Raw genomic sequence first — 27,770 nt, 5'->3', positions numbered from 1 at the left:
GCTGGCTGAATGTTATGGCCCTTTGTTGTTGCGATATATGCAGCAATCGAGTCATCAAAAACACACACACACACACACACACACGGCCGCCGTGTCAATTGTATGTATTGTGCTTCATACTGCGCTGTCAGGCACAATACGTGTATAACTTGTTGTTATTCCCCTTCGTAATTTTACAGTTTAATAATAATAATATTTTTATGCTTTTAATCGTTTTAATAACATGAAAAAAGACGGTTCTAATGGCTTGAAATTCGTGCTCAACTTTATGGTCCCAAAATGATATGAATTTAATTTAAATTGCTCTTTTCAATTTTGGAAATGAGATGTTTCCCCTTGAAAATCAGACAAAAACACGATTTTTCGTCCTTTTCCTGCTAAGCGAATATTTCCAACTCCAAAAATCTAGGGTGGTGACCATCAGAGTTGTTAAAACTGAACATCGTTAGACTCGTATCAACCTCCCCTGACCAAGCAGAAGGGTTTAAGGAGTGCGAACCCCCATACTTTTCTTCGAGGGTTGTCAAGAGTCGTATTCTAGAAAATTAGCAGGAATTTTTAAACGTTTTTATTCATTGGGTGCATTTAAAATTGATTTCAGAGTCTTGAATTATCACAAAATATTTTTTAGAGCTATGTATAATAAAGGAAATAAAATTCGTGCTAATTTCATCATTAAAAATGAGGACAAAAATTTAATAGAGCCGAGACAGTAGATAAGTTTTACAACAGAATTATAAAAAAAAGTCTCAAATTGATTTCATTTTTTCGTCTCGCGGCAGACGAGATAACCGAATTTCCTCTGCTGAAAAGTGTGTCAATTGTTTTACGACGAGGGGCTGACTGCTGAGAAGTGCGGCTGCGGCGTGAGTGTGTGTGTGTCTAGGGGTGAACACCCCTCGAGGGTAGTCGTCCGCGCCGTCCGTCCGCATCGCAGCCACAACACACACGCGCCGCCTGCCCGCGATCGATCCGCGGCCGACACGTTCGCCAACACGACCACGCCCTCTGCACACACATCACTGCCGGGGTAGTTGAGAACCAAAACTAACCCCTTAAAACCACCCCTCACGCGGAATAATATTTTTCATTTAAATTGCGTGGATTTTTTTTTATTTAATTTAAATTAATCCGATTTCAAGGAATTTTATTTTAATTTCTGCCAAATATTAGAAGAAAACTAGTTTAAATAATTGTTTCGTGTGTGAGGAGATAACGTCACTATTGATTATTTGTAAAATACAAATAAGATATTTCTGAGTGCATAATGCTCTCGAGATAATCTAGCTCCGTCATTCAAAATTATCTCTTTTCGACTCATAATATTGTGCAAAAAATTGGAGTGAATCGTTCTTATCTTAATAGCACTTTTAAAGATATTTAAAGTCTCACAATCGAAATTCTAAACTGTCAATTTCTTCTCAGAAGCCAAATAGATAATTTAATTTTAAATAAAAAATTCGCGGATTTCAAACAAATGCCACCTTTTTATTTTACTTACAGATCAACAACTTTTTACAGTTTAAAATCCTATTATTTGCGGTCGAACGGGTCGCTCCACACTTTCATATCTGCAAAAAACAGGATGGATTTAATTAAATTTCTAACATAATCGGTTAAGTACTAAAATAGAGAAATAAAATGATGGAAAATGAACCGCTATAAATTTAATGTCGTCTTTTAAAAATATAAAAAATAAGCGAAGCACCCAAGAATTTCAAAACAAACATGGCGGCGATAGTGGGACCGCGAATTCTTAATTCTGCGGCCGGTTGTGGAGTGGGGATGGGGATTCTCAAGCGGGCAGTGGAGGGGGAGCCAGCGAGCGAGAAAACACGCTCTCGCTCCCCCCTCCACTCGCAGCGAGACAGAGGCAAACTTTTCTCGCTGCTCTGAACTAATTGGCGGACGCGTCTGATTGGCTGCCCCTCAAAACAAAGACATCAGGGATCAGCCAACGAATTTCTTAAATTCACATGTGCGCGTTTCTCGAAAAAACGAAAACAAAAAATTTCGTTCACGTTTCATCTGCAATTTGTTTAGCTGATTTTGGTTTCAGACGTAAAATCAAATTTGTAATCTACCAGAAGCTCGTAAATAAACGGTGGTGCCATCTATTGCCGGCTCTGATTACTAAGAATTTTCTTATTTTGCGATCAAAACATTCCGACAAACGACAAAAACAATAAGAGAAAGGTGAATTTTTTAAAATTCTTGCTGATTTTTCCATTAATTAAACAATTAAACCAGCAAATAGAAACTCACTCCCAGGCTGGATTTCCTCCTGTTTGATTCCCCTCCTGGTCTCAGCCTGAATCTTTTCTGGAAAAGGCGAAATAATTGCCAAAGTCAAAAAACAGCTGACAAAATAGATCCGTCGTGTGTCATTGTACATACTCCACTTGGATGTGTCCATCATGGGCTGCACGGCGATGGGGTAGAGGGTGAGCGCGATGGCGCCCACCAGGCCGCCCACCAGCGCCCCGAAGCGCCAACCCTTCCAGGTCTGCACCATTCGCCTTTGGTAATTGGGGGAGATCGAGCCGAGAGCGACACCAAAAACAAGACAGCAGCTGATCGCCGCTTTCCCGCCGAAACGACTCAAAAGATTGAACGTCGCTGTGGGTTATTCTACCGGCTGAGTGGTGGCAGCACTAGACCACCAGCTCCGAAGGCTAAAGGTGGCAGATTTTCCCCTCGGAGAGGGGTGAGTAATGAGAACAGACAACAGAAATCACTCAGATATCTTAAGATCAAGAGTGTGGACTCTGCTGAGCGGTTCCCAGAGCTAGATTTTTGCGGTGAGACAATTTTGCGTTTTTCTCTGATTTTAAAAGTTTGTTAAATCCTAAATTGGAGAGGGATTTTTTTTAAATAATTCAGATGAATTGGAAATTAACATTATTAATTAATATCACTAATTTTTATTGAAAACAAATTAATTTTGAATAATTTCAATACTTTCAACCGGGGAAAATGCGATCCTCTGATATTAATTTCCAATTTCTGAGTAGATTTTTGTAGGCAACACAGCAAAATCGAATAACTATCCATTTTTAAATTGCACAAATTTCAGAAATTCTCTCTGCCATCCCAAGAAAAAATTCCAAAATTTCTGGCCAGAGAAAAATTCATGAAATATTTCCACTTGCCAGCGAGGAATACTCACAAATCAATAGGAAATACCACATTCCTGATCGCTTTTTTGCAACATTTTCAGGCCAAAAATGTGCAGTTGGGTCTACTACAACAGAGCAAAATCGGTTTGGCTGTCGGGCGTTCCATTCATAGGGGGGATGACGGTGTCAGGGCTGCCGATATGGGTGGCGAGGACCTGGCATGAGGATTACCTGCTGCCAGGCTGCGCCGTCGATGGCACCGGCTACTTCGCCTTCGAGGGTCAGGTGATCAAGAAGAACGATTTCTACGTGTTCTTTGCCGATAACGCCAACTACGATTTCTTGATCAATCGCAACCTGCTGCCAACGGACAATTGCGTCGTCGCAGGGCAGACGCCGAGGAATGAAAGATTGTACGTCGGGAAAATCCTCGAACCTAACTGTCAAGCCATCGGATGGGTATTTTCAAATGGAAATTAAGTTGAAAGTTGGCTGAAGTTCTTATTATGTTTTTTGCAGATGCATAACGGAGTTTGTTCTGCTGTGTTGCCAGGCGAAGTCGTTCATTGCAGCGCTCAGTACAGTTTGCTCCAGAAAACCTACTGGTGATCAATGGTGATGGCCTGAAGAAATCACATCACTCAAACTGGCAGCTATACGCAGTTGTATTTTGCTGTGAATAAATAAAACAATTTTCCTACAAGAATTTTCCTGTTGGGAATTTATTTGTTATTCGAAGCCATCAGAAATGAGAATTTCGGATTTAAATCTATATTTTAACTTGAAAAATTATTGCTGAAAAATATAATTGCCGCCAGTTTTCTCTAACAAAGTACCGGTTAATTACACATTAGATTAAACCGCTGAACGATAATCACTCCTTTTGAAAATTTAAATCTTATAGGCCATAAAATCGCCAACAATACCAGCAGAATTCCTTTAAAATGACCACTTAACTTATTCAAAACAAAAATTCGCTCTCAATGGCGCGCTTATTATTATTCAAACAGGAGTGGGCGTTGACGTCATTGCCTCGCGGTGTCTCGCAATCGGCGTGAGAACGAGTGTTCATGCGTAGCACGAGGATCCGCATTGTCCGCCATTTAAATTCACCAGTTATACCGCTCCCCGGTTAATTCTCAACGCAAACATGGCCGCCGGTAGAACTCCCTCGAGTTTCACCAGCGCCAACCCTTCCAGGTCTGCACCATTCACCCTTTGTAATTGGGAGATCGAGCTGTGACAACCATAAACAAGGATAAACTTATTGTCTAGCTCTTTCCCGCCGAACCGACAGAACGTCGCTGTTGGGTTTTCTTCCAGCTGAGAGGTGGCAGCACTAGACAACAAGCTCTGAAGGCTAAAGGTGGCAGATTTTCCCCTTGGAGAGGGGTGATTAACTGCGATTATGATGAGAACAGAACTCACTCATTGTCGGACATCTTTTTAGATCAAGATTGTGGATTCTGTTGAACGGTTCCCAGAGCTAGATTTTTGTGGTGAGAGAATTTTGATTTTTTTCTGATTTTAAAACTTTGTTAAATCCAAAAAATGGGATGGAAATCTTTAAGAAATTTAAATGAACTGGAAATGAGAATTTTTAACAATATCCCTATATATTTATTGAAAATAAATTCAGTTCAAATTAATTTTAAGTATTTTTCAATACGATTCCGAAGTAAATTTCCAATTTCTGAGTTGATTTTTGCAGACAACAAAGCAAAATCAAATATTTTTCCAATATTAAAATACATTAGCATCCAGAAATGTACACATTTCATAAATTCTCTGCCATCTCAAGGAAAATTCCAGCCAGAAAAAAATTCATGAAATATTCCCACTTGCAAGCGAGAAAATACTCCACATTCCTGATCACGTTGCAACAATTTTTTCAGGCCAAAAATGGGTAGATGGGTCTACTACAACAGAACGCATTCGGAGTCGCTGTCGGGCAATCCATTCCCAGGTGGCAAGACGGCGTCAGGGCAGCCGATGTGGGTGGTGAGGACCTGGCATCAGGGTTACCTGCTGCCAGGCTACGCCGTCGACGGCACCGGCTACTTCGCCTTCGAGGGTCAGGTGGTCAAGAAGGACGATTTCTACGTGTTCTTTAGCGATGGCTACAACTACTACTTCGCGCCCAGTCTCAATCAGCTGCAAACGGACTATTGGGTCGTCGGTGGGCAGACGCCGAAGAATGAAAAATTGTACGTCGGGAGAATCCGCTCAGGATTTGACTCGTCAGCCGTCGGATCGGTATATAATTTCTAACGGAATTTATGTTAAAAGTTGTTTCTTATTGTGATTTTTGTAGGTGCTTGATGGAGTTTGCTCTGCTGTCCTGTTGGAAAAGAAGGTCGTGGAAACCAGCTCTGACGAGTACGGTTTGCTCCAGAATATCTTCTTAGGTGGATATTGTGATGATGGCAATTAGAAGAAACAACACCACTGAAACTGGCAGATACAGTTAGTTGAATTTTGTTATGAATAATTAAAAAAATCTTGTTTCCTTCAAGCTGAGTGAATTTATTTGTTATTTAAAGCCATCAGAAGTGAGAATTTTCAGTTTAAATAAATTTGATAAATTTAAACTATTTAAAATGATTCCTGAAACATACAATTGCCGCCAGTTTTCTCTTACAAAGTACCGGTTAATAAGATTTGATTAAACCGCTGAACCATTTTAGTAAAAATATAAATATATTTAATTTTCGATTCAAGAAACGTCATTTAAACATAAAATAACTAACTTCATGTCCAAATTTCACTCTTTGTATGATGTTCCTTTTAATTCGATGCCAAAATTGTACCGGTTTTTCTTACAAACCGATGTTATTGATCGCAAGCGAGCAAAACAATCGCTCCTAGCGGCACTTAATTCAATCACAAACAGAAAAAGGGGGCGTGACATTACTAAATCCTGATTGTGAATGAATCTCGTCATGGAAAGAAAACAAACAGTTTTCTAGCGAGATTCCAGCCGAATTTTCATCGTCTCGAGCGTCCAGAAGTGTCCAGCCATGTTTCGCTTCCTCGGACTCTGCGGCAACATAGCCTCCACCTTCACAGGTGCCGATTTTAACTGAAAAACAACCACTCAATCTTTTGTCATTGCAGAACCGCTCGTTCGCGGCGCGTGTTCGCTCTACCGGATGCACCGGACGGGTCCTCTGATCAAAGTTCGGCCGCCGCGGCAGCCCCTGGACGGCAAGCCGATGGCCAAGGGCGTCGTGCTGCGCACGCTGATCAAGAAGCCGAAGAAGCCCAACTCGGCGAACCGCAAGTGCGTGCTCGTGCGGCTGAGCACCGGCAAGGAGATGGTCGCCTACATCCCCGGCGAAGGGCACAACCTGCAAGAGCACAACGTCGTGCTCGTCCGGTGTGGCAGGACCAACGACCTGCCGGGGGTCAAGATCAAGTGCATCAGGGGAAAGTACGACCTCGGGCACGTCATCAAGAACAATTAATCGTGCGAATTTAAATATTTCTCCGCCTGTTATAGTGAATTTGTTAATAAAAGACTCTGATTAGACAGGGATGTTGTTCATTTTCTGTGCCACTGACATTTTTAACTAGGATTATTTGCCAAAAAACTTTAAAATCGATATTTTGCTGAAAGAATTTTTCATTTTTTTTCGTCAATATTAATTGTTTTTGTTGGCCAACTCGTGTATTGTGATTAAAAAAATCCCTTAAAAATCGTTATGTAAGAATTATGCAGAAATGATCTGGTTTAATGTGCTAATTTAATTTATTTTCATCTTCTCGGGGCCTTAAGCCTCTTTCCATTCCTTATACCATTACAAACAATCTTCTTTTGTAATTATAAACATGAAAGGCTTGAAAATCATTAATAATAACCGCAGTATTCATAAAAATGGCTAGTAAACTTATTCAAAACAAATAATTATTCGCTCTCAATGGCGCCTTTTCATTCAAACAGTGAGTGGGCGTTGACGTCATCGCCTCGCGGTGTCTCGCAATCAGCGTGAGAACGGGTGATCATTCTAGCCTGATGCGTAGCTCGAGGATCCGCATCAGCCGCCATTTTAATTCACCTGTTTCACCACTCCCTGGTTAAATTCCCAACGCAAACATGGCCGCCCGAACAACTCCCTCCCACTGATTGGCCTTTCGTCGGAGTGGTTCGTGTCAGTTGGGAAGCGCCGTCACACAATCCGCGATCGATCGACGATTCGACTGCGTTTCCACCGAATTTTCGCCCTCAGGTGAGTGCCCGGCCCGATGTGGCCGTTGCGGCGGGTGCCGAGCCTACGGCCGCGGCCGCCTGCCACCGTTGGCAGCGGCGATGGCGGCGGTCGCGGGCGAAATCGGGCCGAATACGGGCGGCTGACCTTAAAATGGCCGTTTCCTCGTCATTCATTCGCTTAAGGCCGAATCGACCGAATTCGCTTCGGCCAGCGGCCACGCCTCTTCGGCGAATCCGGGAAGGCCCAATTCGGGCAGAGGCCTTTCTCGGCCTTTTGGCAGCCGCGTTATCTGTGTAATATCTGGCGAGTGGCCGGCACGAAAGGTCGAATTTTGTTTTTATCAGTTGACGGCCACCGCTGTGATTGCGGACGAAAATAATAATGAAAAGGTGTGCTCGGCAGGTGGCCCGATGAAGTGAGCGGCAGGAGAGCAGAGAATCCAGCTGACCACGACAGACAAAGCCGACCAAGACCATGAAAATGGTGTTGTCCCAGCGACAGCGCGAGGAGCTGTGAGTATAAATGCCATCTTTAATTAATTAACCAGCACATTCATCCCAGGCAGCCAAAAGAAAGCACAGTTATCCTGCCGACAATGCATCTCTGGGAAAGTACGGCAATTTTTTTCCCCTCGACCCACCGCGTTCGGCTTTTACGTACGTCATCGATCGGGGCTGGTCGCCCTGGCAACCCACCCCCGCGGGGCGTGTAAACACTGACCTTTCCCGAGAAGCTGACCTTGGCCGAAAATATTTGCAACACTAATTGCTATTCAGCAAACGTTTCAATCGTGCCTTTTTATTTGTGCGTTTCTCGGGAAGGAGCGCGTAAACACGTTGCAAAAGACGAGGAAGACAAACCTGCTCCGCTCCCAGGGCTCCAAGAATTGCGCCTGAAATATTTTAATCACGCAATGTTTTTATTATGTGTGTACTTGCGTTGGTAGTTAAATGCCAAAATGTTTTTGCTTTTCACACGCACGATAATAATTCAATATAAATTTTTAAGGATTGTTAAAAATTAAAATTTCGGCTCAATAATTTGTTTTCAGCGTTTTAATGGTTTAATGTACCAATTTCTTCAGTTTCTGCCTAAAAAGCGCTATAAATCGCGTATTTAAATATTTTCTTTTTCGTTTTTCGAAGCTTTTGAAAGTTTAGGAATTTTTTCCATATGTTCCGATCATTTAGTGGAATTTCCTAGCCCCCAAAATAATTACAATTAATTCAAATAATTTTTTAAATCATTAATCAGCTCTTTAGACAGTTAATATTAATTTTTGGGAAAATTTCAATATTTTAAAAAAAAAATCGTATTCAGGGTCAGTAATAAAAACCTTTTCCAGGTCATTTCTAAAGATATTTGTTATCATGTAACCTCAGGGTCGACCTTATTCGCTGTTATCTGAATCAAGCACCTTCAAGGCTGGAAAAACCAAGGAATTTTTTAATTTGTTGCAATGCCATGCACATTTTTTCTACATAAAATTGAAGCCAACCTTGTTATAAATAATTTATTCCTCCTCAGGAACAAGGCGGTGGCCGACTATCTGGACAGTGCCGGCTACAAAGACGCTTTGGAGGCGTTCAAGCGCGAGGCGAACATGTCAGACGAGTCGGACCGCAAGTACGCTGGGCTGCTGGAGAAGAAATGGACCTCGGTCATTCGGCTGCAGAAGAAGGTGATGGAACTGGAGGCTAAGCTCTCTGAGGCCGAGAAGGAGTTCATCGAGGGCGCGCCCACCAGGTAAATCAATCAATATCAAGCCAGGGAGGATTGGATTTTATTTGAATTCGGTGTTGCAGGAACAAGCGTTCGCCCGCAGAGTGGATTCCTCGGCCGCCGGAAAAGTTCACCCTCAGCGGACACCGCGGCACCATCAACAGGGTCAGTCTTATTTTTATCAATATATAATTATTCATTATTAAGTTGTTCGAAATAAGACGTTTTTAAATAATTTACTTGGTTTAGATATTTGTTTTAAACTTTCATGGGTTGGTCAGATGTAGAAATCAAGGTCAGAAATTACATCATAAATCAAACTCCATCAATAAGTATTTTATTTTCTGATTGTTCTGAATTTACGATAAAAATCAATGCAGTTTTTAAGCTCTTTTAAAAACTCCAACGTTGTCTAAAACTTAAATATTTTGTTTGTTCGGAATTTAAGTTAATTTTAATTATTTAACACGCTGGATAAAACTTATTTGGCTGGAAATTGTGCCCAATTTTAGCATTAAAACTACTTTTTTAAAGCCAACATATATATGATATCATTTAAATTTTCTTAACATTGTGAAACAAGACAGAAATTACATTCACTGTAGAAAAAAGGGAGTGGATATTTATTTAAACAAGGAAATTAGTGTTTTAATCGGTTCCTTGTCCATTAACACGTTAAATTGTCGATTGTCTTCGGTTTCTTGCCCTGTTTACGTAATTATGCTTAGTTTCAAATTTTAAAATTCTCCAAATTAGGCAAATTTTGGAATTGCAAATTAAACCTATTTTTTTTTAGAACGAATAAGTTATAAAATTCCGATTTATTCCCAAAATATTGCCTAAAACTTTAACAGTTACCACAAAATTGTTTTTAATTTATTGATTTCTTGAGGTTCTTGAAGTGTATTAGTGGTCCCATGCATAAAAATCGAATCATTATCAGAAAAATTTGAAATTTTCTCACATGGTAAATCAATTAAAATTTTTTGTGTTGTGTGGAGTCTCTGATAGCCAAACGGTCCTGGTTCACCTCTGAAAAATCATATAAATTAATAAACTGAAAAAATATTTTTCTGACAATGAGATGACGCTCGAGTAAATTAATATAATTTTGGGTATTTTGATCTTTCCAAAAAAAAATTGAAAGGTTCTCTAACGGCCATTTGAAATTTCCAGACAAACTTTGTGCGAAAATAGTAAATTTAAGAAAAATTTAAAAAAATGGAAATTTAATAAGCTTTCTGGATTTAGTCAGTTTTTAACGCTACTCTCAACTACTGAATTTAATTCAGGCCAAACATAGACCCCTTTCGAAAATCTGCAATTTTTGAAAAATTAAAAATAACTTTCATGACTCAAAAGTACTATTTTTTTAACTTCTCGCAATTAAATTTTCACATTTTTCTCACCCAGGAAGCAATTGATTTTCTTTTGCCCAAAAAAGAGCGTAACCGGTTAAATTCGAAAAATTGCTCGGTTTAGGATTATCTTTTTTGGATTTTTTTAAATACAAAAAATCGATATCATTCCAATTTAACTAATTTATCTAATCAAAATATTATTATTTACAGGTGATTTTCCACCCGGTGTACACGTTGGCCGTGTCGGCAAGCGAGGACGCGACCATCAAGATTTGGGACTTTGAGACGGGCGAATTCGAGCGCACGTTGAAGGGACACACAAGCGCCGTGCAGGACATGGCCCTCGACCCCGCCGGAAAGCTTCTCGGTAGCGAATCCTCCCATTTGATTCAATCCAGCTCAAATTACCTCTTTTGTGTGATGTTTGCAGTGTCCTGCGGCGCGGACATGTCAGTAAAGCTGTGGGACTTCCAGACGTACGAATGCATCAAGACGATGCACGGCCACGAGCACAACGTGTCCAGCGTCTGCTTCCTGCCCGGCGGAGACTTTGTCCTCTCCTCCTCCAGGGACAAGACCATCAAGATGTGGGAGGTTTCCAGCGGGTACGACCCTGATTTTTATATTTAAATTAGATAAAAATTTGTTTGTCTTATTTTTGGATTTTATATCGTGTCTTTTAAGGCAAGATTCATCTTAAATGTCTCTAACAGGTTGAAATTTAATATTTTAATGATTTTGAGGCATTTCCAGAGCTCATTCATCTTGCCGTGTCGCGGAAATTTGGCCGCTCGTTCGCCTCGCCCAGTTTGGCACTGATCAGAGTGAAGTTACCTCACAGAGCTAACTTCAATCTGATCAGGTGACTCATGCGCGTTATGGGGAGGGATTTAAAAGAGGGTGGGATAAACGATTGGCCAAGTTTCCGCGACATGAACTGTCATTTTTTAATTTCTGAACCAGCTATTGATATTTAAATGGTTAAGACTTGTTTTTAGTACAAACAATCGACTAAACTAATAATTAGCCCTTAAATACAATTAACTTACCCTTCTGAATTCATCAGGTACTGCGTGAAGACGTTCACCGGGCACCGCGAGTGGGTGCGGATGGTGCGGAGCAGCGCGGACGGCTCAATGATCGCGTCGTGCTCGAACGACCAGACCGTGCGCGTGTGGCAGGTGCAGAGCGGCGAGTGCAAGGTGGAGATGCGCGACCACGACCACGTCGTCGAGTGCATCGCGTGGGCGCCCGACACCGCCCACTCGGCCATCAACGAGGCCGCCGGCAACGACAACAAGATCGGCACCCTCGCCGGACCCTTCCTCGCCTCCGGCTCCAGGGACAAGACCATAAAGGTTCGTTTTTTTTTAACTAAAAGGCGATTTCTTTGAAAATTTAATTTAAATAATTTCAGGTGTGGGACGTGGGGACCGGCCTGTGTCTGTTCAACCTGGTGGGCCACGACAACTGGGTACGCGGTCTGGCCTTCCACCCTGGCGGCAAGTACCTGACCTCGGCCAGCGACGATAAGACTCTGCGAGTGTGGGACCTGCGCAACAAACGTTGCATGAAGACGCTCGAGGCGCACTCGCACTTCTGCACCACCCTTGGTGAGTCCACCCTCAGAGACGTTTTTTTGTTTTAAAAACGAGATTTTGAGAAACTTATTACCCTGAAACACCCTGATTAGGGACGAATGGGAAATATGGATTTTTAGCGCTTTTAACCTCTGCTTGACGTAAATCTGAAAATATACATTTGTTGCGCTTAATAACCTGACCCTGAGAAACGCCTTCACTCCTCACCTAGTGTTTCATGAAAAAAACTTCTTATTTTAACCCTACCCTAAATTATCCTGAATTACCTGATTTTAGTCACCTGAGATAATTGACCCTGAGTGAGCCATTTATCTATGATACGGTCCTCAGGTTTTGTAAACAACGTTTAAACAGGTTCAATTGTGTCTGTTTAAACCTGTTTATCTTTAATAACTTTAGTAACCTGAACCTGAAAATTTGTGGATCTTCTAAAATACCTTTTTCTTCCTTTGATCGTAATTCCATTAAAACCCTGAATTAACCCTGACATTTCTTGGTAGCACCCTGATATAATATTATTTTCATTTTAATCATAGAATTTAGAAAAAATCGTTTTACCCTGAGGACCCTGGACTGAGGGTTTCTTGAATTTCCGCTTCAAACTTCAAACATCATCTCCTATAGTTAAAACTAATAGCGATAAATTTTCCATTTTATGAATTTATTAGTGACCCTGACTACCCTGAGAACCTTTGGTAAGGGTTCCTACCCTGAGCAAAGTTTTGATTTTCTAACAAAATGATTTTTGTAGCAATTCAAGCTCCTTCTATGTTAATTCTATGACCTTCTTGAAAACCCTGACCTTACCCTGACACTAAAGCGACCTAGACTCCATTAGGCAGTGCCCTGATTTTAATTTTATCCAGTTTTATTTAAATAATTGTTAAAAGGTAACATATATTTTTTCAAAATTTATATACAATCGTTACTCTGAGGACCCTGGGCCAGAATAATCTTGAATTCTCGTTATAAACAACCTCCATAAGTTTCTTTTCTTACTAAAATCAATTTCCTGTCTCTTAAATACCCTGACTACCCTGAGAACCTGGCCTAAGACTAAGAGTCTGAACCCTGAATGAAAATAAAAAATATGTTATGAATAGCATGTTTTCCTTCTCATGGTTTAATTTTTTGTCCTGTCTGCTTTCAGATTTCCACAGGAGCAGTCCGTGCGTGGTGACGGGCGGCGTGGACCAAGTTTTGAAAGTGTGGGAGTGTCGCTAGAGAGCGGGTGCTCGCAGCCCGGCCGCCCCCTCGGCCCCCGCCCTGCCGCTAGCTCGCTCGTTGGCTCGCCCCCGACAGTGCTTTACACTTCTCTCGACTCTAGATTATTAAAAATGAATTATTGTTTTCGTCGCTTGTTCGGATTCGGCCCCAACGTCAGCGCTAGTTGCTGCTGCCGCTGCTGCTGTCCGAGCTCGGCGGGCCCCCGACACGCGGGAGCGGCCTCCGTCGCGATTCCTAAGCTTCACCTACACTCACACTAATTTTATCCTCTTGTCTCTGTTCTGTGCGTCGATAGTTGATTGACTGATAGAAAAGGTCGCGTGTCGGAACGCGCTTCCGACCGAAGAGATTTCGTTTTTTCTTCTTTCCTTCGTGTACAGTTCTCGCTAAATTATTATAATTAACGCTACTACTTCTACTCCTGCTACTACGCAACACACACACACTCACTGCATTAAAATGTAATTGTGATTTTTGGTTAGTACGATAAAATAGCGTCGGCATTGCTAGCCCCCTTGCCCCCCTCCCCGCAGCCTCCCCTCCGTGCAACTCGACGCGATCGTAATTCTGGAAAGGTGCTCCCGCTGAAAGAGATTTTTAATTGTCACTGGAAAGTCCTCGGGCCCGGCAGTCGAGCGAATCGGATGTCAATGCGTGTAATTATCATGATTCTATTTGTTGCACAAAGCCTCCCTCATCAGTCCGACGTGTGACGACTGCTGCTTTAGCATCCGCAAAATGAACAAGTAAGACGAAGTAATCACGCGATACTGAATGTTGCTTAGCTCAGTTTCCTTTGTGATATAAATATGTATATCTCGGAAGTATCTACTCACACACCCACTCAGCGTAATTGATGAAGAAGAAAAAAAACAAATAATGAAATACAAGCTTGCGAGTAGTGTAATTTTTCTCTCGAGCGCCGCCGCCGACGATTGGCTCCCGTTTTCGCCGCGAAAATGAGGAGTGCAGCTGCCGCCTTTCCTTAACACACACTCTATCTTTCTCACTTTCTCTCTCTCCGAAGAAGGAAATTAAAGAAAAAAATAATACCAAACCAAAGAATCCGAGTGTGCACGGTTCTTGGTGATAATTATTACGATGTGCTTTGTGAATTCAGTGCCGCCGCCGCCGCAAAAGAGAAGAAAATTTATTCAATTAGCTAGAGAGGAGGAAAAGAAATTTGCTGTGCCAACTCGACTGGGTTCGCTTGTTTCAATTCGCCTGTTTCATTCGAGAGAGACTCCTTTTCTATGATTATTTCAATGTACAAAAAGTATATGAGTTGCGAAATGTAATGCATCAATTAATTTTGTTATGTAAATATTGAATAAAGTGATAAACATGGCAACTGAATTGCTTTTTCACTCGAATTTCCTGCTGAAAGCTAGTTTAGTTCGTTGATTGGAAAATCTATTCTGTGAGTTTAATTTAACTAAATAAAAATCTTCCACATACAATTATCAGTAATTATATTGAAAATGTTATTTTTATTTATGCTCTGTGGGAATAATTGCAGTTGGTGTGCAAAATGGAAATAATGTTCCTTTCAGACGGTCCCTCAAGCGGAAAAGCATTCGAAAGGCACGAAACTTTCGCCCTACCATCCACGGCGTTAAATCGCAGAGCTTCCCAGTACAGAAAATTAATTAAATTAAAATGGATATTAACTCAATTATTAGCCCAATTTTCATTTAATTCAACTCATTATTCGCGAAAAACTGACAAAAATTCATTAAAATCAAGTTTCAGAACGAACTATACCGGTATTGGTACATTCAAACTGATCTCAACCAATCACGTTCGCTGCTTCCACCAAACGATAACCGGTGGCTCCACCTACCAAAAAAACCGGTATCTCTTCCCTCCCCTCCCACGAATCAAAACATAAACAAAACAACACGCGAATTCTCGTTGTCCAGCCGCTTGTCCACCGATTTTGAGGATGAACGGGTCGTCCGAGGGCGACGTGGTGGTGCCGGGCGACGTAGTACGGCTGACCGGCGTCAAGGGCAAGGTGGTGCTGGGCCCGGGGCTGGCCAGGGCCGGCGAGGGCGTGCACGCGACCAAGTGCGGCGTGCTGCGCAAGGGTGGCAACAACATCTTTTACGTGGACAGCCGGCAGAAGAAGTACGTGCCGGCCAAGGGCGAGTGCGTCCTCGGCGTCGTCACCAACGCCCGCGGGGACATGTTCAAGGTCGGTTAATAATGGGATTTTATTTGTTTTCCGTATGATTTACATACATTGATCTGGTCAAGAACCGTAACTTTACCGATAATTGTGTCAATCAATTTTATCCAAACTGTCAACTACTGTAATTTGACCATTTTATTGCACTTAAAAATTGTTCTCAACGGTAACTCTACCAGGGTTTAATGATTTTTAATGTTTTACTCTAGTCACCATCTGTAATTTGACCATTTTACTGCTGTTTTTTTAAGATTAACATAGTTCTAAACTGTAACTTTACCATTTTAAGCCAGAATTTAATGATTTTCGCTCTCTTACACTAGTCACCATCTGTTATTTGACCCTTTCTGCCCTTCCAGGTGGACATAGGGTCGAGCGACGAGGCGAGCGTGTCGTACCTGGCGTTCGAAAACGCGACCAAGAAGAACCGGCCGCTGGTCAACGTCGGCGACGTGCTGTTCGGGCGGCTGCTGGTGGCCAGCAAGGACATGGAGCCGGAACTGGTGTGCGTCGACTCGCACGGCAAGAAGGGCCGGCTGGGCGTGCTGCCCGACGGCGGCTTCCTCTTCACTTGCAGCCTCAATTTGGTGCGCAAGCTGCTGCGGCCCGAGTGCCCGCTGCTGGAGGCGCTCGGCAAGCAGCTCGCCTTCGAGCTGGTCGTCGGCCTCAACGGCCGCGTCTGGCTGCGCACCGGCTCCGTGCGCGAGACGCTGCTCGTGGCCGACGCCGTGCTCGCCTACCAACACCTCCAGCCGCACCAGGTGCAGCACGCCGTCGACCAGCTCATCTATCAACTCTCTTCAAGCTGATTTTTTTTATTTATTGGCGAAATTTTCTATGTAAATACTAGGTGATAAAAATTAAAATGTAAATCATTTTTTATATGAGTGGATTTTTAATTTTTATACTATCAAAAACTGGTCAATAATTAGAAAATTCTAAAATTTTGAGGTTGTCTTCTCGATTTGAAATTAAGCTAGAACCTTAAATTTGCTCTCAAAAGATGCCTAATTAGATGGCTGACAACTCTTATCCTTACTAAAATTTATTTTGAATTTTCCACGGGTGCACCGGGGGCCAGATTCCCGCAGCGCGCAGTTATGGCGTCTGGTAGAGATAGAGAACGGCGGGAAATTTAAAAATTGGTTCGGAATTATTCACACAATGAATGTTTTCGTTGTTATTTCTCTACTAACAGCTGATGATCCCGTTTAACTGGCGAATCAACCGTTAGATGACACATCAGGCTGACAGAAATTTAACAAAATACGCGTGAATGATATTTTTAGGCCGGCACGCCTCTTTTTTGACGCTTCTGGTTGGCTGCTGGACTATCTCCTCCATTTTTTCGACGCCATATTGACTCCTGATCGGCGGGAAACCAACACGGATCACGACCAGGCCCCTTGTGCACGGGTGTTACTCCATATTTGATTTTCAATTTTTTTCTAATGTGTTTTTAGGCAGTGCAAAGGAAAGATAATATTTTCAGGGAGCGAATATTATGTATTAAAAATTCCAGTTTTACAGTTGTACGGTTCAAAATAGCTGAAAAAATTCTTACAGCACATTAAAGAATTATTTTTTGGGGTAGTAATAGTCATTAATGGTTCCCATGAAGGAATATCCGATGAGAGAAAACAAAAGAGGAAGTGCGATTTTCTTCAAACGCTGCGTAAACGTCAGTTCAACAATGCCGCCATGCTCCTCTGTGCATTTGTCACACAGCTTTTCCTCCTCTTCTTCGTCATCGGTCGTCGTCTGATCTTCTTCCATCTTACTCATCTGCTCTTTAAGCATTTTCAGGGCTATTCAAAAACAAAATAACCTTTAACATTGCAAAATAAAAATAAAAAAATCTTTGGTACTCACTTCCTTCAATCGTGGCAATTTTCTTTTTGATTTCTGCCTTTGTAAGAGGAGCCATTATATTTGATAGTGCGCTATGCCTGTTTCCTTTTCAAATTTATGACGAGAACTGCATGAGAAACAACGGTTCTGATAAATAATGAGCCACCTTTCACAATATATTGTTTGAAATTCAAATTAAATACGTCAGAGAAAGAATGGAAACAATAACAAATTTGTGCTGTAGAAATTTAAAATAACAAAAATATTTTTATTTAAAAACGAATAATGAAATAGTCGTTGTTACGTATTCAGTTTATTTCATTTTAACTAATGAACTGCACATTGCACAATTCTGGTTATCTTGAACACTCTTTCAAGAATTCAGCGTGAAATAAAACAATTCCCCGCGCAAAATCACTGCAAATTCTCATAGTTACGTCAATTAGGCCGAATTTTCATTAGCCTCCAAGTACCAACTTAACAAAATCACAGCAAACATATTTGTGCAATAAAAATCATTCAAATCTAGATTATTAAATGATATATTAATCAATAACCATATAAAACCCACAATCGATGAATTTTTTAAAGGAAAACCACTCTAGAACATTATTCAATTCTAGAGAAGATATTTCATCACGTTGGTAGCTCCGCTGTGCCAGATGTAAATAAAGCGAAAGACTGCAGAAAGAGATTTTCGCAGCTCCTGCCTTTTAAACAGGAAATGTTGTGCTTTATCTCGATTCCACGGCAGAGATAGGCGTGAAAGTCGGCGAAGATGGCTCACTGGTTTCACCGAAACCTTTTCAAGGCGACCGTGCCCGAGAATTTCGACCTGAAGATGGTCGCCCTGGACACGGAGGCGCTCAAGATCTGCGGGTAACTCGTCTGACAATTTCCGTTTAATCGAATTAACCCTCTGGTCGGCAGCGACCTGAAGCAGTGCCGAAAGCGGCTTCTCGAGCTGATCCCGGACGCGAACCACTCGTGCGAGACGATCGACACCGTCTTCAACAGCTACCTGAGCATCGTGCAGGGCTTCCTGAAGTCGTTCGACGGCGACAACCGAGCCAGCAAGATGCGTCACAGCCTCGTCTTCAAGTGGACACACACCCTGCTCGGAAATAAGCCTTAGTATTTAGGAATTTAATTAAATAAATCTGGTTTGATTTGGATTTTGGTTATATTTTAGTGCCGAACAGGACTTTCTGTACGAGGTGGCCAATATGACCATGAACGTCGGCATTTGGTTCATGAAACACGCCTCCACCATCGCTGGAAAAGACGAGTAATTTCTAATTTTATATTTTGTTATTTATTTGAAAGACTTTCTACAAACTGTCATCAGTATTACCATGGACGAAGCGAAGGAGGTGCACACGAGCCTTCGAAAAGCAGCTGGTGCCTTTCAGTTGGCAACCCAAAACATGATTCCTGAGCTCGTGAGTCACCCTGAGCCAGGAATGGACCTGGACCCTCGCGTCGCTGGCGCATACCTTGCCCAGTGCACTGCCGAGGCACAGGAAGGTCAGTCGGAATCAAAACGTCCAATAATTTTTTTTTTTAATTGAAGGCAAAAATTATGAATTCGGCGGCCCAACTTTTTGATGTAAATTTCTCTCATCAAGCCTGATAAAATGAAAACTAATATGATGGTCACTGGTAATTATCAAGGGTCATTATGGGTCGTGTTTTGAAATTTTTTGGTGTTAACTTGAATTCGTCCTGGTAGCGGCAAAATTGCGCAACTTTCAACAACCAAACGCGAATTTCCTTGTTGCAAGAAAAGGGCAACAATCAATTTGACAATGAAAATTTGGGTGTTTGTTGAACGTTGCGCAATTTTACCGGGACCAGGACGAATTCAAAATAATGACTATTTTTTAATCTTTTAAATTTTCTCCAGTCTCATGTGGACCTTTTTAAAAATTATCAGATTGTATTTCGCAAAATTACTCTTCCAGAAACTAGGACGCGTTAAATTAAAAAAAAAAAATCGAAGAAATTGGGATATTTTGCGCAGATTTTGGGGTCTTTTCGGATTTTGGGGGCCCTAAATTCGGGTCCATTCGACGCAGATTATCACCGCGAGCCCAACGAGCTTTGGTTTTTTACTCTACGACCCATAGGAGCCGAGTTATTAATTTTTAAAGGTGAAAAATGTGATAAGTGACACTACGAAATTTGGTTTTCGAGGTTCAGCGAGGGCCCTGTGGGTCGGAGGCGGGTGATTTTGGAACCAGTCGATGCCGCACCCCCGTGTGCGGTTTTCCTAAAGCAGATCATTTTTCGAATTATTGCGATATTCTGAAAAGCCAAATTGCGGAATAGCTAAAATTTAAAACATAAATTGATCACCATGACCCGAGGTTCTCCCGGTATTGACGCCTACACGTCTCGGATAGGTATCAAATGAACACAATTTGCGGGATTTTTATAACAAATATTCAAATTTTCTATTAAAATTGAAATTGTGCGTGTTTTTGGGTGTCTGTCGACCAATTTTGACTTCCGCCAGCCATGTCGCCGGTCCATGACAAAAATTAAAAAATATAAAAATTAACCTGAACCATTCGACGTCAAATTCTTCCATTTATCTCGAAAATTGAGGGACTTTTAGACAGGTTTTGGAGTTCAATAAACGTGGTTTTTTGACATTTTGTAGAAAATTGGCCAATTTTTCCGCATACGGACTCAGATAGCGATCTTTATTACTGTTCCATCACACACGCAGGCCTGACGCCGGTCTGGAGAACGATTTTAAGATTATTAGAGCCCATAAAAAAATTAAATTTCGTTTTTTACGGTTTTCCGCACAGTAGACATTAGTTTTATTTTTGTTAAAATTCGACGGGTTGATGGATTTAAAGCCACAAGGTATTAAACGAAAGGTCTCACCGAGCCCTACCACCTTACTCACCCTGACAACCTTTTTCAGGGTACCTCACCCTGAGATCGGTCCCAGGGCCACTTTTCCTGATTTATGTGCCACGCCACCCCTTTAAATAATCTCTTTAACAGTGAAATATTTACTTTGCAGTGACAGTGGCGCGAGCAATCGAGCTGAAACACAACGCGTCGCTGATCGCCGCGCTGGCCAACGAGACGGCAAAGTTGTTCCTGGACGCGGAAAACCTGCTGAACACCCTGAACGTGAAAATCGTGGGTCAATGGAAGACCTACATGCAGCTCAAGGCAGCTTTCTACACAGCTTGCGTAATTAAAACATGACGGCTCTTGGCCCAAAGAGGAAACAAACGGAAATTAAAATTTAAAATTGGGCGTTTTTGTTTCACAGGCGTACATGTACTGCGGCGAGAACTGCTTGATTTTGGAGAAGGGCGGCGACGCGATCAGGGCGTGCCAGGAGAGCCAAAAATGTAGGTTTATTTTTTACGAGATGCTTACAAACGTCTACGATGGGGGAAAATTTCATTCTAGTGATTTTGGAGATTTTTAGATTATTCTCTAATATTTTTTTTAAAAAAAATACAAGTTTTTATTCATAGAAGCTGAAATTTTGTTTTTAAAAAATGTTCAATAACGCAAATTGATTTTTGATGCTCCAGATATAAATTAGAAATTTTCCAGAAGGAAGAATTCTCAGCTTTGTAAATTTTAATGGTGTTTATGATGGAAATAGAGGGTTTCAATTTTTTTTAAAGATGTTTGCTAAAATTCTGATAAATTGTGGCTTTATATAAAATGTTTTTTTAAAAATAAAATTATTTAGCAAATTTAAATAAGTAAAACTTAAAAAAATTATTAATTTTTTTATTTAGATTTTTACTTTAAATAAAATTGTTGTAAAATTTAATTTTTACTTTTATTAACTAATATTTATTTATTGATTATATTTTTTAAATTTTATTTAAAATAAGTTTCATGTTGCCAAACAAGGACAGAAATAATTAGAAAATCAACAAAATTATTAACTCCGCATAATTGGACAACAAATTCGTCCAATGTATTCACATATTTATTTTTAATAAAATTTTTAAATTAAATAAATAAAATACAAAATTTAATTCGAATTTTAATTTCAGATTACGATAAAGCGATGGCCTTGTGCAAGGAGTACGCAAAAATGAAAGGGCCCGCCAAGTTGGCCAAACCGGAGCAGCACCTGTTTTTCAGGAAGCTGCAGCCCGTCATCCAGAGGACTCTGGAGAAATGCGAACGCGAAAATGGATTTATGTACGGTGTCCGTCTGTTCCTTTTAAACGTCCTGCTAATGAATATTTTAAAATTGCAGTTATCACCAAAAAGTGCCGTACGACCCGCCTCTGCTCGAGCTGAAGGCCACCTACGGGCTGGTGAAACCTGAAGCGGTGGCCATGCCCGAACCTAGTCCCCTGTGGAACCCAGCGTCTTACGCTGCCTTTGACACGGCCATGGCGGCAGCCAGAGACCCCAAATCGGTCAGTTTAAAAAAAAAAAACTCTGAATGAAGGCAAATCTTGTTCTAAAAATTAATTTCAATTTAAAAAATAACGGCCTGCTCCTTGAAATTCCTGCTCTATTTAAAGCTGAAATATATATTTTTTTAAATGAGGGTCCCGTGAAAAAAACAAATAAATCGTAGAGCCCTGAAAATCACATTTATCCAAGTACAGTCTGTTCTGATACAATTTAAAAATAACAAAATTAATTAAAACCCTGTTGTATCCTCAGAAAGGGAAGTCGGAAGGTGAGCTGCCTGAAGTGAAAGAGGCGAAGGTGCACCAGTCTGGCTCGGACCCGAAGAACGAAAGCGGCTGCGTGCTGCAGTAGTCACCGACGACAAAAAAGGCACGTCGTAGTTTGCTTGCGTCACACACACACACTGGTACAAAATTGAGGCTTTCCTCTTAAAAGAGAACCTTGGGTTAATTTGCTAAATTATCAGGACAATAAGTCAGTCAGTCTGCTCTCTTGTGAAAGTATTAACATTTTAATTTATCATCCATTCCTTGTGAAATAAAAAACTTATTAAATATTTTGTTGGTTCCTATTAATGTTTAACGCACTGCTTTTAAAACCTTTCTTTATGATTGATTGTTGCATCAATAAAAATATATTAATTTATCAATCAGTTAAATTTATTCATAACATTAAACCTAAGGTATTTATAAACGGAAGGAGCGTTCCATCTCGGCGCTGGGCACGCCGGCCCGCTCGCACATCTCAGGTGTGTTGAGCACGTCCTTGAAAGCGATGCTCGTGTCGTAGCCGGAGAGCACCTCCAGGGCAAGCCGCTCGCTGTGCAAAAACGGGAGCCGTCCGCCGGCCAGCCGCGCCGCCCGCCTCTCCATCTGCATGCGCAGAGGCGCGTGGGCGCCCTGAGTTGCTCGCAAGACACGCATTTCGGCCTTTTCCTGGTTAGCTGCGAACTGAATGACACTTGACACTTAATAAAATTCTGATTTTGATCGTTTTAATCGCGCTTTACGTTTTTTTCTGAGAGCTCCAAGGGATGGGCCGCCTGCAGCTGGTGAACAGTCGAGGGCAGACTGGAATTCAAAAGGGTTTTAGACTGGTTAAATTAATTTGGAGAGAAACAAACTCACCCATAAGTCATCACAGGGGGAACGCCGTACTCGCCGGTGCCTTTCATTTTAGATCGAATTTCGGCGCGGATTGACCTGAAATGAGTGTTTGACGTCAGAAATTATGTAGTGCTGGGCCGTTATTGCAAGAATTTTGCGTTTGGAAGGTGTATTTAAGCAACAACAGACGAAATTAATCAGCTTACTTTGTTTAAGAATGACGAGCTGTTTTGTTTGTGTGGTGTTTTGATTTCAAGCTTCACCACCAGTGGCGCTGTAATAGCTAAACCGGTTTTCACCGCGTTTTGAAACGCCTTTAAACTTGAAAAATTATTTTTCTGTCTATTAAAAATAGTCTTTAATTCAAAATTTATTATAAAATATTAAAAATTCTTTAAGTTTCAGCGTTTTAGATTCAATTTTTTCTTTTGATCGGTTAACCGGTCTATCGAATTTTCAAACCACCGCCGACTGCAGCGCCACAAGTAAGAATTTGCCTGTTTTGGCGGTGTGAATTGTAAACTTTGCTCCGAACTTTCATAATTCAGTGAAATTATTGGAATTAGTGCGAATTTGGTTTAATTCTGCGGGCAAGTGACGCATCGGCAGTGACATGGATCATCAACAGGCTAGTCTGGATCCGTGGATCAGGTAATAAAAGTCTGCAAGATTGAAATTCTCGAATGAAATTGTGGCCAAATTATGTACGGCATGTTTTTCGCGGATTTCCTCTAAAATTCATTGAGAAATTTACCATTTAAGGTCGTTTTAGGTTCTACAAGATGAAATCCATATACACCTGGACTCGCGACGCACCAGGTAAGTGCAACTTTTCATTATATTTCGGTAAAATCATCAAAGAATTCGTAAAATTACGGTTTATGGGGTTTATGTAGGTCCAAGTGAATGAGTACAGCGCGGTTTCGATTTCTCTAAAATACATTTTCTGACATTTTATTATTTACATAACACACAACCAGCGCGTGGACACACCCGCGCGGTCGAAAAATCCATTCAATACATAAAACAATAAAGCAGAGCGCACGTCGGAATGTCCAGAGAGAAACAATTTGTGCGGCAGAGGTCAGTTGGACCTGTACATGGAGTTTAGGGTCCTCGGCAGGTCGGTCTCGAGCACGTTGATCTCGACGATGCTGGCGCGGCGCTGCGGGCTGCTGTTGCCTTCGTTCTGTTGCAGCTCGTCCTCCTCGTCGGACAGATCTACAGGCACAATGCGCTCAGATTTGTAAATGGGTCTGCAGAACAACTGACTACCTTCGCTCTTGAGGTAGTTGTGCCTGCGCATGCGCAGCAGCACGCACGCCACGCCGCCGCACACGCACAGCGCCGTTAACGCCAGCACGCCGCGCAGGATGTTCACCTGCGGATCCGAATGCGAGGGTTTAGAATTAATTTCTTTCGGTAGGGGAAGGTCTTTAAGAACGCAAGGGGAGGGGTTTAAGGATAGGGGAATGGAAATTTTGAGTTTTTCTGGGGGAAATGGGTGTGTACTGTCGGTCGGTTGTGTCATTTGAATTCAAGATGGCGGCATTAACGAATTTTTAAAGGTTCGGGTATTTAAATAACGCTGAAAAATGGCTTCTGAATTTTTCAAAATGGCGTCCTTTAGAGATAATCTTTCTACAGTGTTGCTAAACTACGAATATTTGGTATTTTCCCGGTTAAAAATCGTTTTTAGGGGAGTTTAAGATATTTTTTCCCTTTAAATTGTTGAAAAAGTCATGAGTCCTTTAAGAATTTTCATAATTTCCAATATTTACAATTCTTACCCCAGTGTCATCGGCCCAAACTTCCTCCCAGTCTTTGTGCACGACCAACTCGACTTGTTCGATATTGAAAATGGGGCTTTTCCAGCCCTTGGCCACGCACCGGTAATGCCCCGAGTCGTCCACGTTAACAGCCTGAAATCAAATAATAAACATTAAAAACCAAGATGATTAAATAAAAGGGCTCACCCTGATGGAAAGGTTGCCGGAGAGGACCTCGTAAGTGTACTTCTTGCGGTCGCCAGGGTTGTCAGGGCCGACGATGGAGTCGTCGTCGAGCATCCAGAACTGGAACTGGTGCTCGCCGTCGGCCGTGCTGAGGCAGGGCAGCGTCACTGACGAACCTTCGGCCACCTCCTGCTGCACGTGGCCGCCCCACGCCGCCCCCAGAAGACCGGCGATCACGCCCACCAGCACCATCATCTGCAGGAAAAATTAATAAATATATAAATCGACGGTGCATTCACATTTGTGCGTCATTACTGATGCTGAATCATGGTGACGATCAGGTATTTTTTTAATTCAGGATGTAGCATTAAAAAATACGAGGACATTTTTTGATACATTTTTGTGAAAATTTGACTAAATAATTTATTGCTCTCTTAAAAGACATTATTTGAAAAATCACAGCTCAATTATTTGTTAAGATTTTTTTTTTTAATTTCAAACATAATTATTTTTTATTTCCAGCGACGTGTTGAAAATTACGCAGGAATTTTTAATTCAATTCTGGACAAAATTAGTGTAGTCAGATTTTTTAATTAATTTTCCCTCGCTTTTGAACAGGATTTTACATTTTAGAAACCATTTAAAATTGTTTGATGCAAGAGCCAATTTTATTATCATTTTTTTAAATAAATTAAATAAAAATATTCATTCTAAATTTTCCTCAAAGTGAAATCAAGGTCAAAGAAAAGTCATTGAAAAAATTAAAACCACAGCTTTTGCTTGCAATTCTACACATCATGACATCATCATTTAAAGATTTAATCTTTGCATGAAAAGAATAAAAAAACGCCTAGAACAATAATTTCTCCGTTTTTTGGAAAATCCATTATCTCACGAGTGAACCAAAAATAAATATTAGCATTTTAAATTGATTATTAATCTCCTTTGGTGCTTCAAAAAAGCTATTTATACCATCGATTATTTACGCTCGATTGTTTGCTGTTCCTGGATGGTCGTGCGTTCACCTTCCAAACAGTGAGTAATCCGTTTAAAGTAAACACAGTTGTTCAAAACAGGCTAAAAATCCTTAAAAAAAAATTAGAGATTAAAGATTAGCGATTTCCCCATGGTATAAAATCATAAATGACGTGAAACTAATAATTCCAGGAATTCGGATTAAAACGCGGAAACAATAAATGCACGATATCTAGTCCGCCCGGAGGAGCATTTTCATTGAAACTCACCGCGTTGGAGCAATTAGCGCGAAACTGCGTCGCCAGTGCAATTATCTGAGCCGCGCGCGCTGCCTCTTTGCGTCAATCCAGCCGCCTTTGTAGGAGCGTGTGTGTGTGTGTGTGTGTGTGTGTACGGATTCTCTCTCTTTCTCTGCTTCTATGAGCGCGCAGCATCGCGTCTTCGGCGGCTGCGGAGAATCGGACGATTTTCTCATCGCGTGTGCTGTGCGCGCGCGTCAATCTGTCTCTCTCTAATTTGGCATCGAAAATAATTCGTGGTCGGCAGCGGCGGCGGGCTAATTCTGGCTTTTCGGCAACGCGCGTCACCTGACTCAAAGCTGAAAATGTGCCAGCCCCCAAAACGACGGCATTTTTCGTCCTTAAATAATTTTCATTCACTTAGAAAAGGCTAAAAATATAATCCGAAGGCCGAAAATTACATTTTTCTTTGTTCCTCATTTTGATTTCTGCAAAATCTATTTTTTAAAAAAATTTGAGAAGCTAAAAATTTTCATGTTTTTTTCTATTAAATTTGCGGGAAATCAGGTTAAATTTAGCTCACAATTTATGAATCACGATGAAAGAAATCTAAATCAAGCGAAAAATAACTTTTTTAAATTTAAAAAAAATCCAATAATTTGACTTTTCCCCATATTAGAGAAGAATTTCTACTAAATTCCTTCAAAATATAACAAACACTAAATGTTCCTAATTATTGACCTGTAAATATCCACCTCCAGCCTTTAGACTATTTCTATTTCGCTCCAGTTACGCTGCGCAAGAAAGCATTATTTGACGTGTGAGTGAGTGTGTTTTAATAATCTCTCCATCTCTCATGCGGATGAGGGGAAAAGTGAGCCAATTAAATTGCAAACCTTGCCGTGCGGATCGGGTGGTGATTGTTTGTTGCGTCGCAAGGTCTTGGTCGCCGCAGGAAGGTCTCGCCGCGAGCCGCCGATCTGCCAGACTGAATGACCGACCGCGATCACCCTTTCGGCGCCGCGCGCGCCACGACTGCGCGCTGTTTCTCCCGCACATTGCACACAGCCTCCGCCGCCGCCGCCGCCGCCGAGTCCAACCAATTGTTGCCGCAGAATAACACTCTCAGAGTCTCCGACCAGTTGTTAAGACAACAAGATAATTCTTAAAAAAAGGTTAGGCTTTGCGGGATTTTTTTTTAAATTTAAATTTCTTAAAATATTATTATTAGGGGTTATGAAGTGTGGGAAAAAGTTGCTCCATAGTATTCCTAGAATTTTTTGGAATGGAGGAAACTACATTTTCAGTTAAAAAGGTTGAAAAATGGGAGTTTATTATTTTAGGGAAATAGGAAAAAATATTCAAATTGCATGATCAGTTAATTTTGACCCTCGGAAAATGCTTTGGATCACCCCAGAGATCATTAGAATGAACAAGAAACGGAACCCTGGCGTCAGGGTAGCATTCAAACGATCGATATCATTCAATTTACATTTTGTGGTCACTTTAACGACACCTGACGGGCTCTGTATTGGTTCGATTTGCAAGATCTGCACACCGTTAGAACGGCCAAGTCGAGAGCTTTCAGATGATATGCAATTTAACCCTTTGAAATCTTTCAGAGTACTCAGGTAACGCCCTGACGTAGCCAAAATCTCATTCTTAAGCGCCCTGACGGCTTCCAAAGGGTCAAATGGCACAAATTCTGAAAGATCTTGACTTGGCTGTTCCAAGGGTGTGCAGATCTTGCAAATCGAACCAATACAGAGCCCATTAGGCTTCGTTAAACA

General features: G+C 41.3%; 8 protein-coding genes across 10 annotated transcripts; 6 read left to right on the top strand and 2 right to left on the bottom strand.

Moving 5' to 3' along the window:
- The first annotated feature begins 2,400 nt into the window (after positions 1-2,400).
- On the top strand, positions 2,401-3,773 carry LOC135935857 (uncharacterized). The gene is made up of 3 exons (XM_065478424.1): positions 2,401-2,801; positions 3,221-3,578; positions 3,639-3,773. The coding sequence occupies exons 2-3, from the start codon at positions 3,228-3,230 to the stop codon at positions 3,726-3,728; spliced, it is 441 nt and encodes a 146-aa protein (XP_065334496.1). The 5' UTR covers positions 2,401-2,801; positions 3,221-3,227; the 3' UTR covers positions 3,729-3,773.
- A 692-nt stretch (positions 3,774-4,465) lies between these two features.
- On the top strand, positions 4,466-5,634 carry LOC135938055 (uncharacterized). Its single transcript, XM_065481556.1, has 3 exons — positions 4,466-4,618; positions 5,015-5,375; positions 5,434-5,634. Exons 2-3 carry the CDS (start codon positions 5,022-5,024, stop codon positions 5,551-5,553), a joined length of 474 nt encoding a protein of 157 aa, XP_065337628.1. The 5' UTR covers positions 4,466-4,618; positions 5,015-5,021; the 3' UTR covers positions 5,554-5,634.
- Positions 5,635-6,026: 392 nt separating this feature from the next.
- Positions 6,027-6,651, top strand: tko (technical knockout). Its single transcript, XM_065477996.1, has 2 exons — positions 6,027-6,188; positions 6,237-6,651. The coding sequence occupies exons 1-2, from the start codon at positions 6,140-6,142 to the stop codon at positions 6,584-6,586; spliced, it is 399 nt and encodes a 132-aa protein (XP_065334068.1). The 5' UTR covers positions 6,027-6,139; the 3' UTR covers positions 6,587-6,651.
- Positions 6,652-7,193: 542 nt separating this feature from the next.
- Lis-1 (LisH and WD40 domain-containing Lis-1) lies at positions 7,194-14,597 on the top strand. The gene is made up of 9 exons (XM_065478394.1): positions 7,194-7,348; positions 7,733-7,842; positions 8,858-9,076; positions 9,136-9,217; positions 10,624-10,780; positions 10,844-11,018; positions 11,480-11,771; positions 11,831-12,026; positions 13,165-14,597. Exons 2-9 carry the CDS (start codon positions 7,805-7,807, stop codon positions 13,236-13,238), a joined length of 1,233 nt encoding a protein of 410 aa, XP_065334466.1. The 5' UTR covers positions 7,194-7,348; positions 7,733-7,804; the 3' UTR covers positions 13,239-14,597.
- A 523-nt stretch (positions 14,598-15,120) lies between these two features.
- Rrp40 (exosome complex component Rrp40) lies at positions 15,121-16,314 on the top strand. The gene is made up of 2 exons (XM_065480097.1): positions 15,121-15,438; positions 15,792-16,314. The coding sequence occupies exons 1-2, from the start codon at positions 15,187-15,189 to the stop codon at positions 16,239-16,241; spliced, it is 702 nt and encodes a 233-aa protein (XP_065336169.1). The 5' UTR covers positions 15,121-15,186; the 3' UTR covers positions 16,242-16,314.
- A 1,629-nt stretch (positions 16,315-17,943) lies between these two features.
- Positions 17,944-22,063, top strand: LOC135936466 (BRO1 domain-containing protein BROX-like). Its single transcript, XM_065479282.1, has 9 exons — positions 17,944-18,162; positions 18,214-18,417; positions 18,476-18,571; positions 18,632-18,810; positions 20,324-20,499; positions 20,582-20,663; positions 21,330-21,480; positions 21,539-21,704; positions 21,958-22,063. Exons 1-9 carry the CDS (start codon positions 18,062-18,064, stop codon positions 22,054-22,056), a joined length of 1,254 nt encoding a protein of 417 aa, XP_065335354.1. The 5' UTR covers positions 17,944-18,061; the 3' UTR covers positions 22,057-22,063.
- Positions 22,064-22,346: 283 nt separating this feature from the next.
- On the bottom strand, positions 22,347-23,085 carry Pomp (proteasome maturation protein). The gene is made up of 4 exons (XM_065479283.1): positions 23,018-23,085; positions 22,833-22,907; positions 22,715-22,775; positions 22,347-22,655 (listed from the first exon to the last, which is right to left on the bottom strand). Exons 2-4 carry the CDS (start codon positions 22,877-22,879, stop codon positions 22,392-22,394), a joined length of 372 nt encoding a protein of 123 aa, XP_065335355.1. The 5' UTR covers positions 22,880-22,907; positions 23,018-23,085; the 3' UTR covers positions 22,347-22,391.
- A 647-nt stretch (positions 23,086-23,732) lies between these two features.
- Positions 23,733-27,125, bottom strand: LOC135936841 (uncharacterized). 3 transcript variants are annotated; one of them, XM_065479816.1, is made up of 5 exons: positions 26,877-27,125; positions 24,788-25,021; positions 24,602-24,733; positions 24,087-24,192; positions 23,733-24,032 (listed from the first exon to the last, which is right to left on the bottom strand). In XM_065479816.1, the coding sequence occupies exons 2-5, from the start codon at positions 25,019-25,021 to the stop codon at positions 23,896-23,898; spliced, it is 609 nt and encodes a 202-aa protein (XP_065335888.1). In that variant the 5' UTR covers positions 26,877-27,125; the 3' UTR covers positions 23,733-23,895. The 3 variants fall into 3 exon arrangements, with proteins under 3 accessions (XP_065335888.1, XP_065335887.1, XP_065335886.1); XM_065479815.1 differs by lacking the exon at positions 26,877-27,125 and adding an exon at positions 26,722-26,780 and having other exon boundaries at positions 23,733-24,192; XM_065479814.1 differs by lacking the exon at positions 26,877-27,125 and adding an exon at positions 26,011-26,427 and having other exon boundaries at positions 23,733-24,192.
- Positions 27,126-27,770: the final 645 nt, after the last annotated feature.

The sequence above is a fragment of the Cloeon dipterum genome, chromosome 2 (genome assembly GCF_949628265.1).
Source record: "Cloeon dipterum chromosome 2, ieCloDipt1.1, whole genome shotgun sequence".
Classification (NCBI taxonomy): domain Eukaryota; kingdom Metazoa; phylum Arthropoda; class Insecta; order Ephemeroptera; family Baetidae; genus Cloeon; species Cloeon dipterum.
This window is presented reverse-complemented; position numbering and strand designations above follow the sequence as displayed.

What these genes read in the sequence shown, in the direction of transcription:
- LOC135936466 (XM_065479282.1), top strand. Translation starts at nt 18,062, where the DNA reads ATGGCTCACTGGTTTCACCGAAACCTTTTCAAGGCGACCGTGCCCGAG. An exon ending in GTGCCAGGAGAGCCAAAAAT is followed by an intron (nt 20,664 to 21,329) that starts GTAGGTTTATTT and finishes TTTTAATTTCAG; the next exon opens with ATTACGATAAAGCGATGGCC. An exon ending in GAACGCGAAAATGGATTTAT is followed by an intron (nt 21,481 to 21,538) that starts GTACGGTGTCCG and finishes TTAAAATTGCAG; the next exon opens with TTATCACCAAAAAGTGCCGT.
- LOC135938055 (XM_065481556.1), top strand. Translation starts at nt 5,022, where the DNA reads ATGGGTAGATGGGTCTACTACAACAGAACGCATTCGGAGTCGCTGTCG. An exon ending in ACTCGTCAGCCGTCGGATCG is followed by an intron (nt 5,376 to 5,433) that starts GTATATAATTTC and finishes TGATTTTTGTAG; the next exon opens with GTGCTTGATGGAGTTTGCTC.
- LOC135936841 (XM_065479815.1), bottom strand. Translation starts at nt 25,021, where the DNA reads ATGATGGTGCTGGTGGGCGTGATCGCCGGTCTTCTGGGGGCGGCGTGG. An exon ending in CCGGCAACCTTTCCATCAGG is followed by an intron (nt 24,734 to 24,787) that starts GTGAGCCCTTTT and finishes ATTTGATTTCAG; the next exon opens with GCTGTTAACGTGGACGACTC. An exon ending in TTTGGGCCGATGACACTGGG is followed by an intron (nt 24,193 to 24,601) that starts GTAAGAATTGTA and finishes TCGGATCCGCAG; the next exon opens with GTGAACATCCTGCGCGGCGT.
- Rrp40 (XM_065480097.1), top strand. Translation starts at nt 15,187, where the DNA reads ATGAACGGGTCGTCCGAGGGCGACGTGGTGGTGCCGGGCGACGTAGTA. An exon ending in CCCGCGGGGACATGTTCAAG is followed by an intron (nt 15,439 to 15,791) that starts GTCGGTTAATAA and finishes CTGCCCTTCCAG; the next exon opens with GTGGACATAGGGTCGAGCGA.
- LOC135935857 (XM_065478424.1), top strand. Translation starts at nt 3,228, where the DNA reads ATGTGCAGTTGGGTCTACTACAACAGAGCAAAATCGGTTTGGCTGTCG. An exon ending in ACTGTCAAGCCATCGGATGG is followed by an intron (nt 3,579 to 3,638) that starts GTATTTTCAAAT and finishes TGTTTTTTGCAG; the next exon opens with ATGCATAACGGAGTTTGTTC.
- tko (XM_065477996.1), top strand. Translation starts at nt 6,140, where the DNA reads ATGTTTCGCTTCCTCGGACTCTGCGGCAACATAGCCTCCACCTTCACA. An exon ending in CATAGCCTCCACCTTCACAG is followed by an intron (nt 6,189 to 6,236) that starts GTGCCGATTTTA and finishes TTGTCATTGCAG; the next exon opens with AACCGCTCGTTCGCGGCGCG.
- Lis-1 (XM_065478394.1), top strand. Translation starts at nt 7,805, where the DNA reads ATGAAAATGGTGTTGTCCCAGCGACAGCGCGAGGAGCT. An exon ending in ACCGCGGCACCATCAACAGG is followed by an intron (nt 9,218 to 10,623) that starts GTCAGTCTTATT and finishes TATTATTTACAG; the next exon opens with GTGATTTTCCACCCGGTGTA. An exon ending in GCACTTCTGCACCACCCTTG is followed by an intron (nt 12,027 to 13,164) that starts GTGAGTCCACCC and finishes GTCTGCTTTCAG; the next exon opens with ATTTCCACAGGAGCAGTCCG.
- Pomp (XM_065479283.1), bottom strand. Translation starts at nt 22,879, where the DNA reads ATGAAAGGCACCGGCGAGTACGGCGTTCCCCCTGTGATGACTTATGG. An exon ending in CCCCCTGTGATGACTTATGG is followed by an intron (nt 22,776 to 22,832) that starts GTGAGTTTGTTT and finishes TTTGAATTCCAG; the next exon opens with TCTGCCCTCGACTGTTCACC. An exon ending in TGGAGCTCTCAGAAAAAAAC is followed by an intron (nt 22,656 to 22,714) that starts GTAAAGCGCGAT and finishes AGTGTCATTCAG; the next exon opens with TTCGCAGCTAACCAGGAAAA.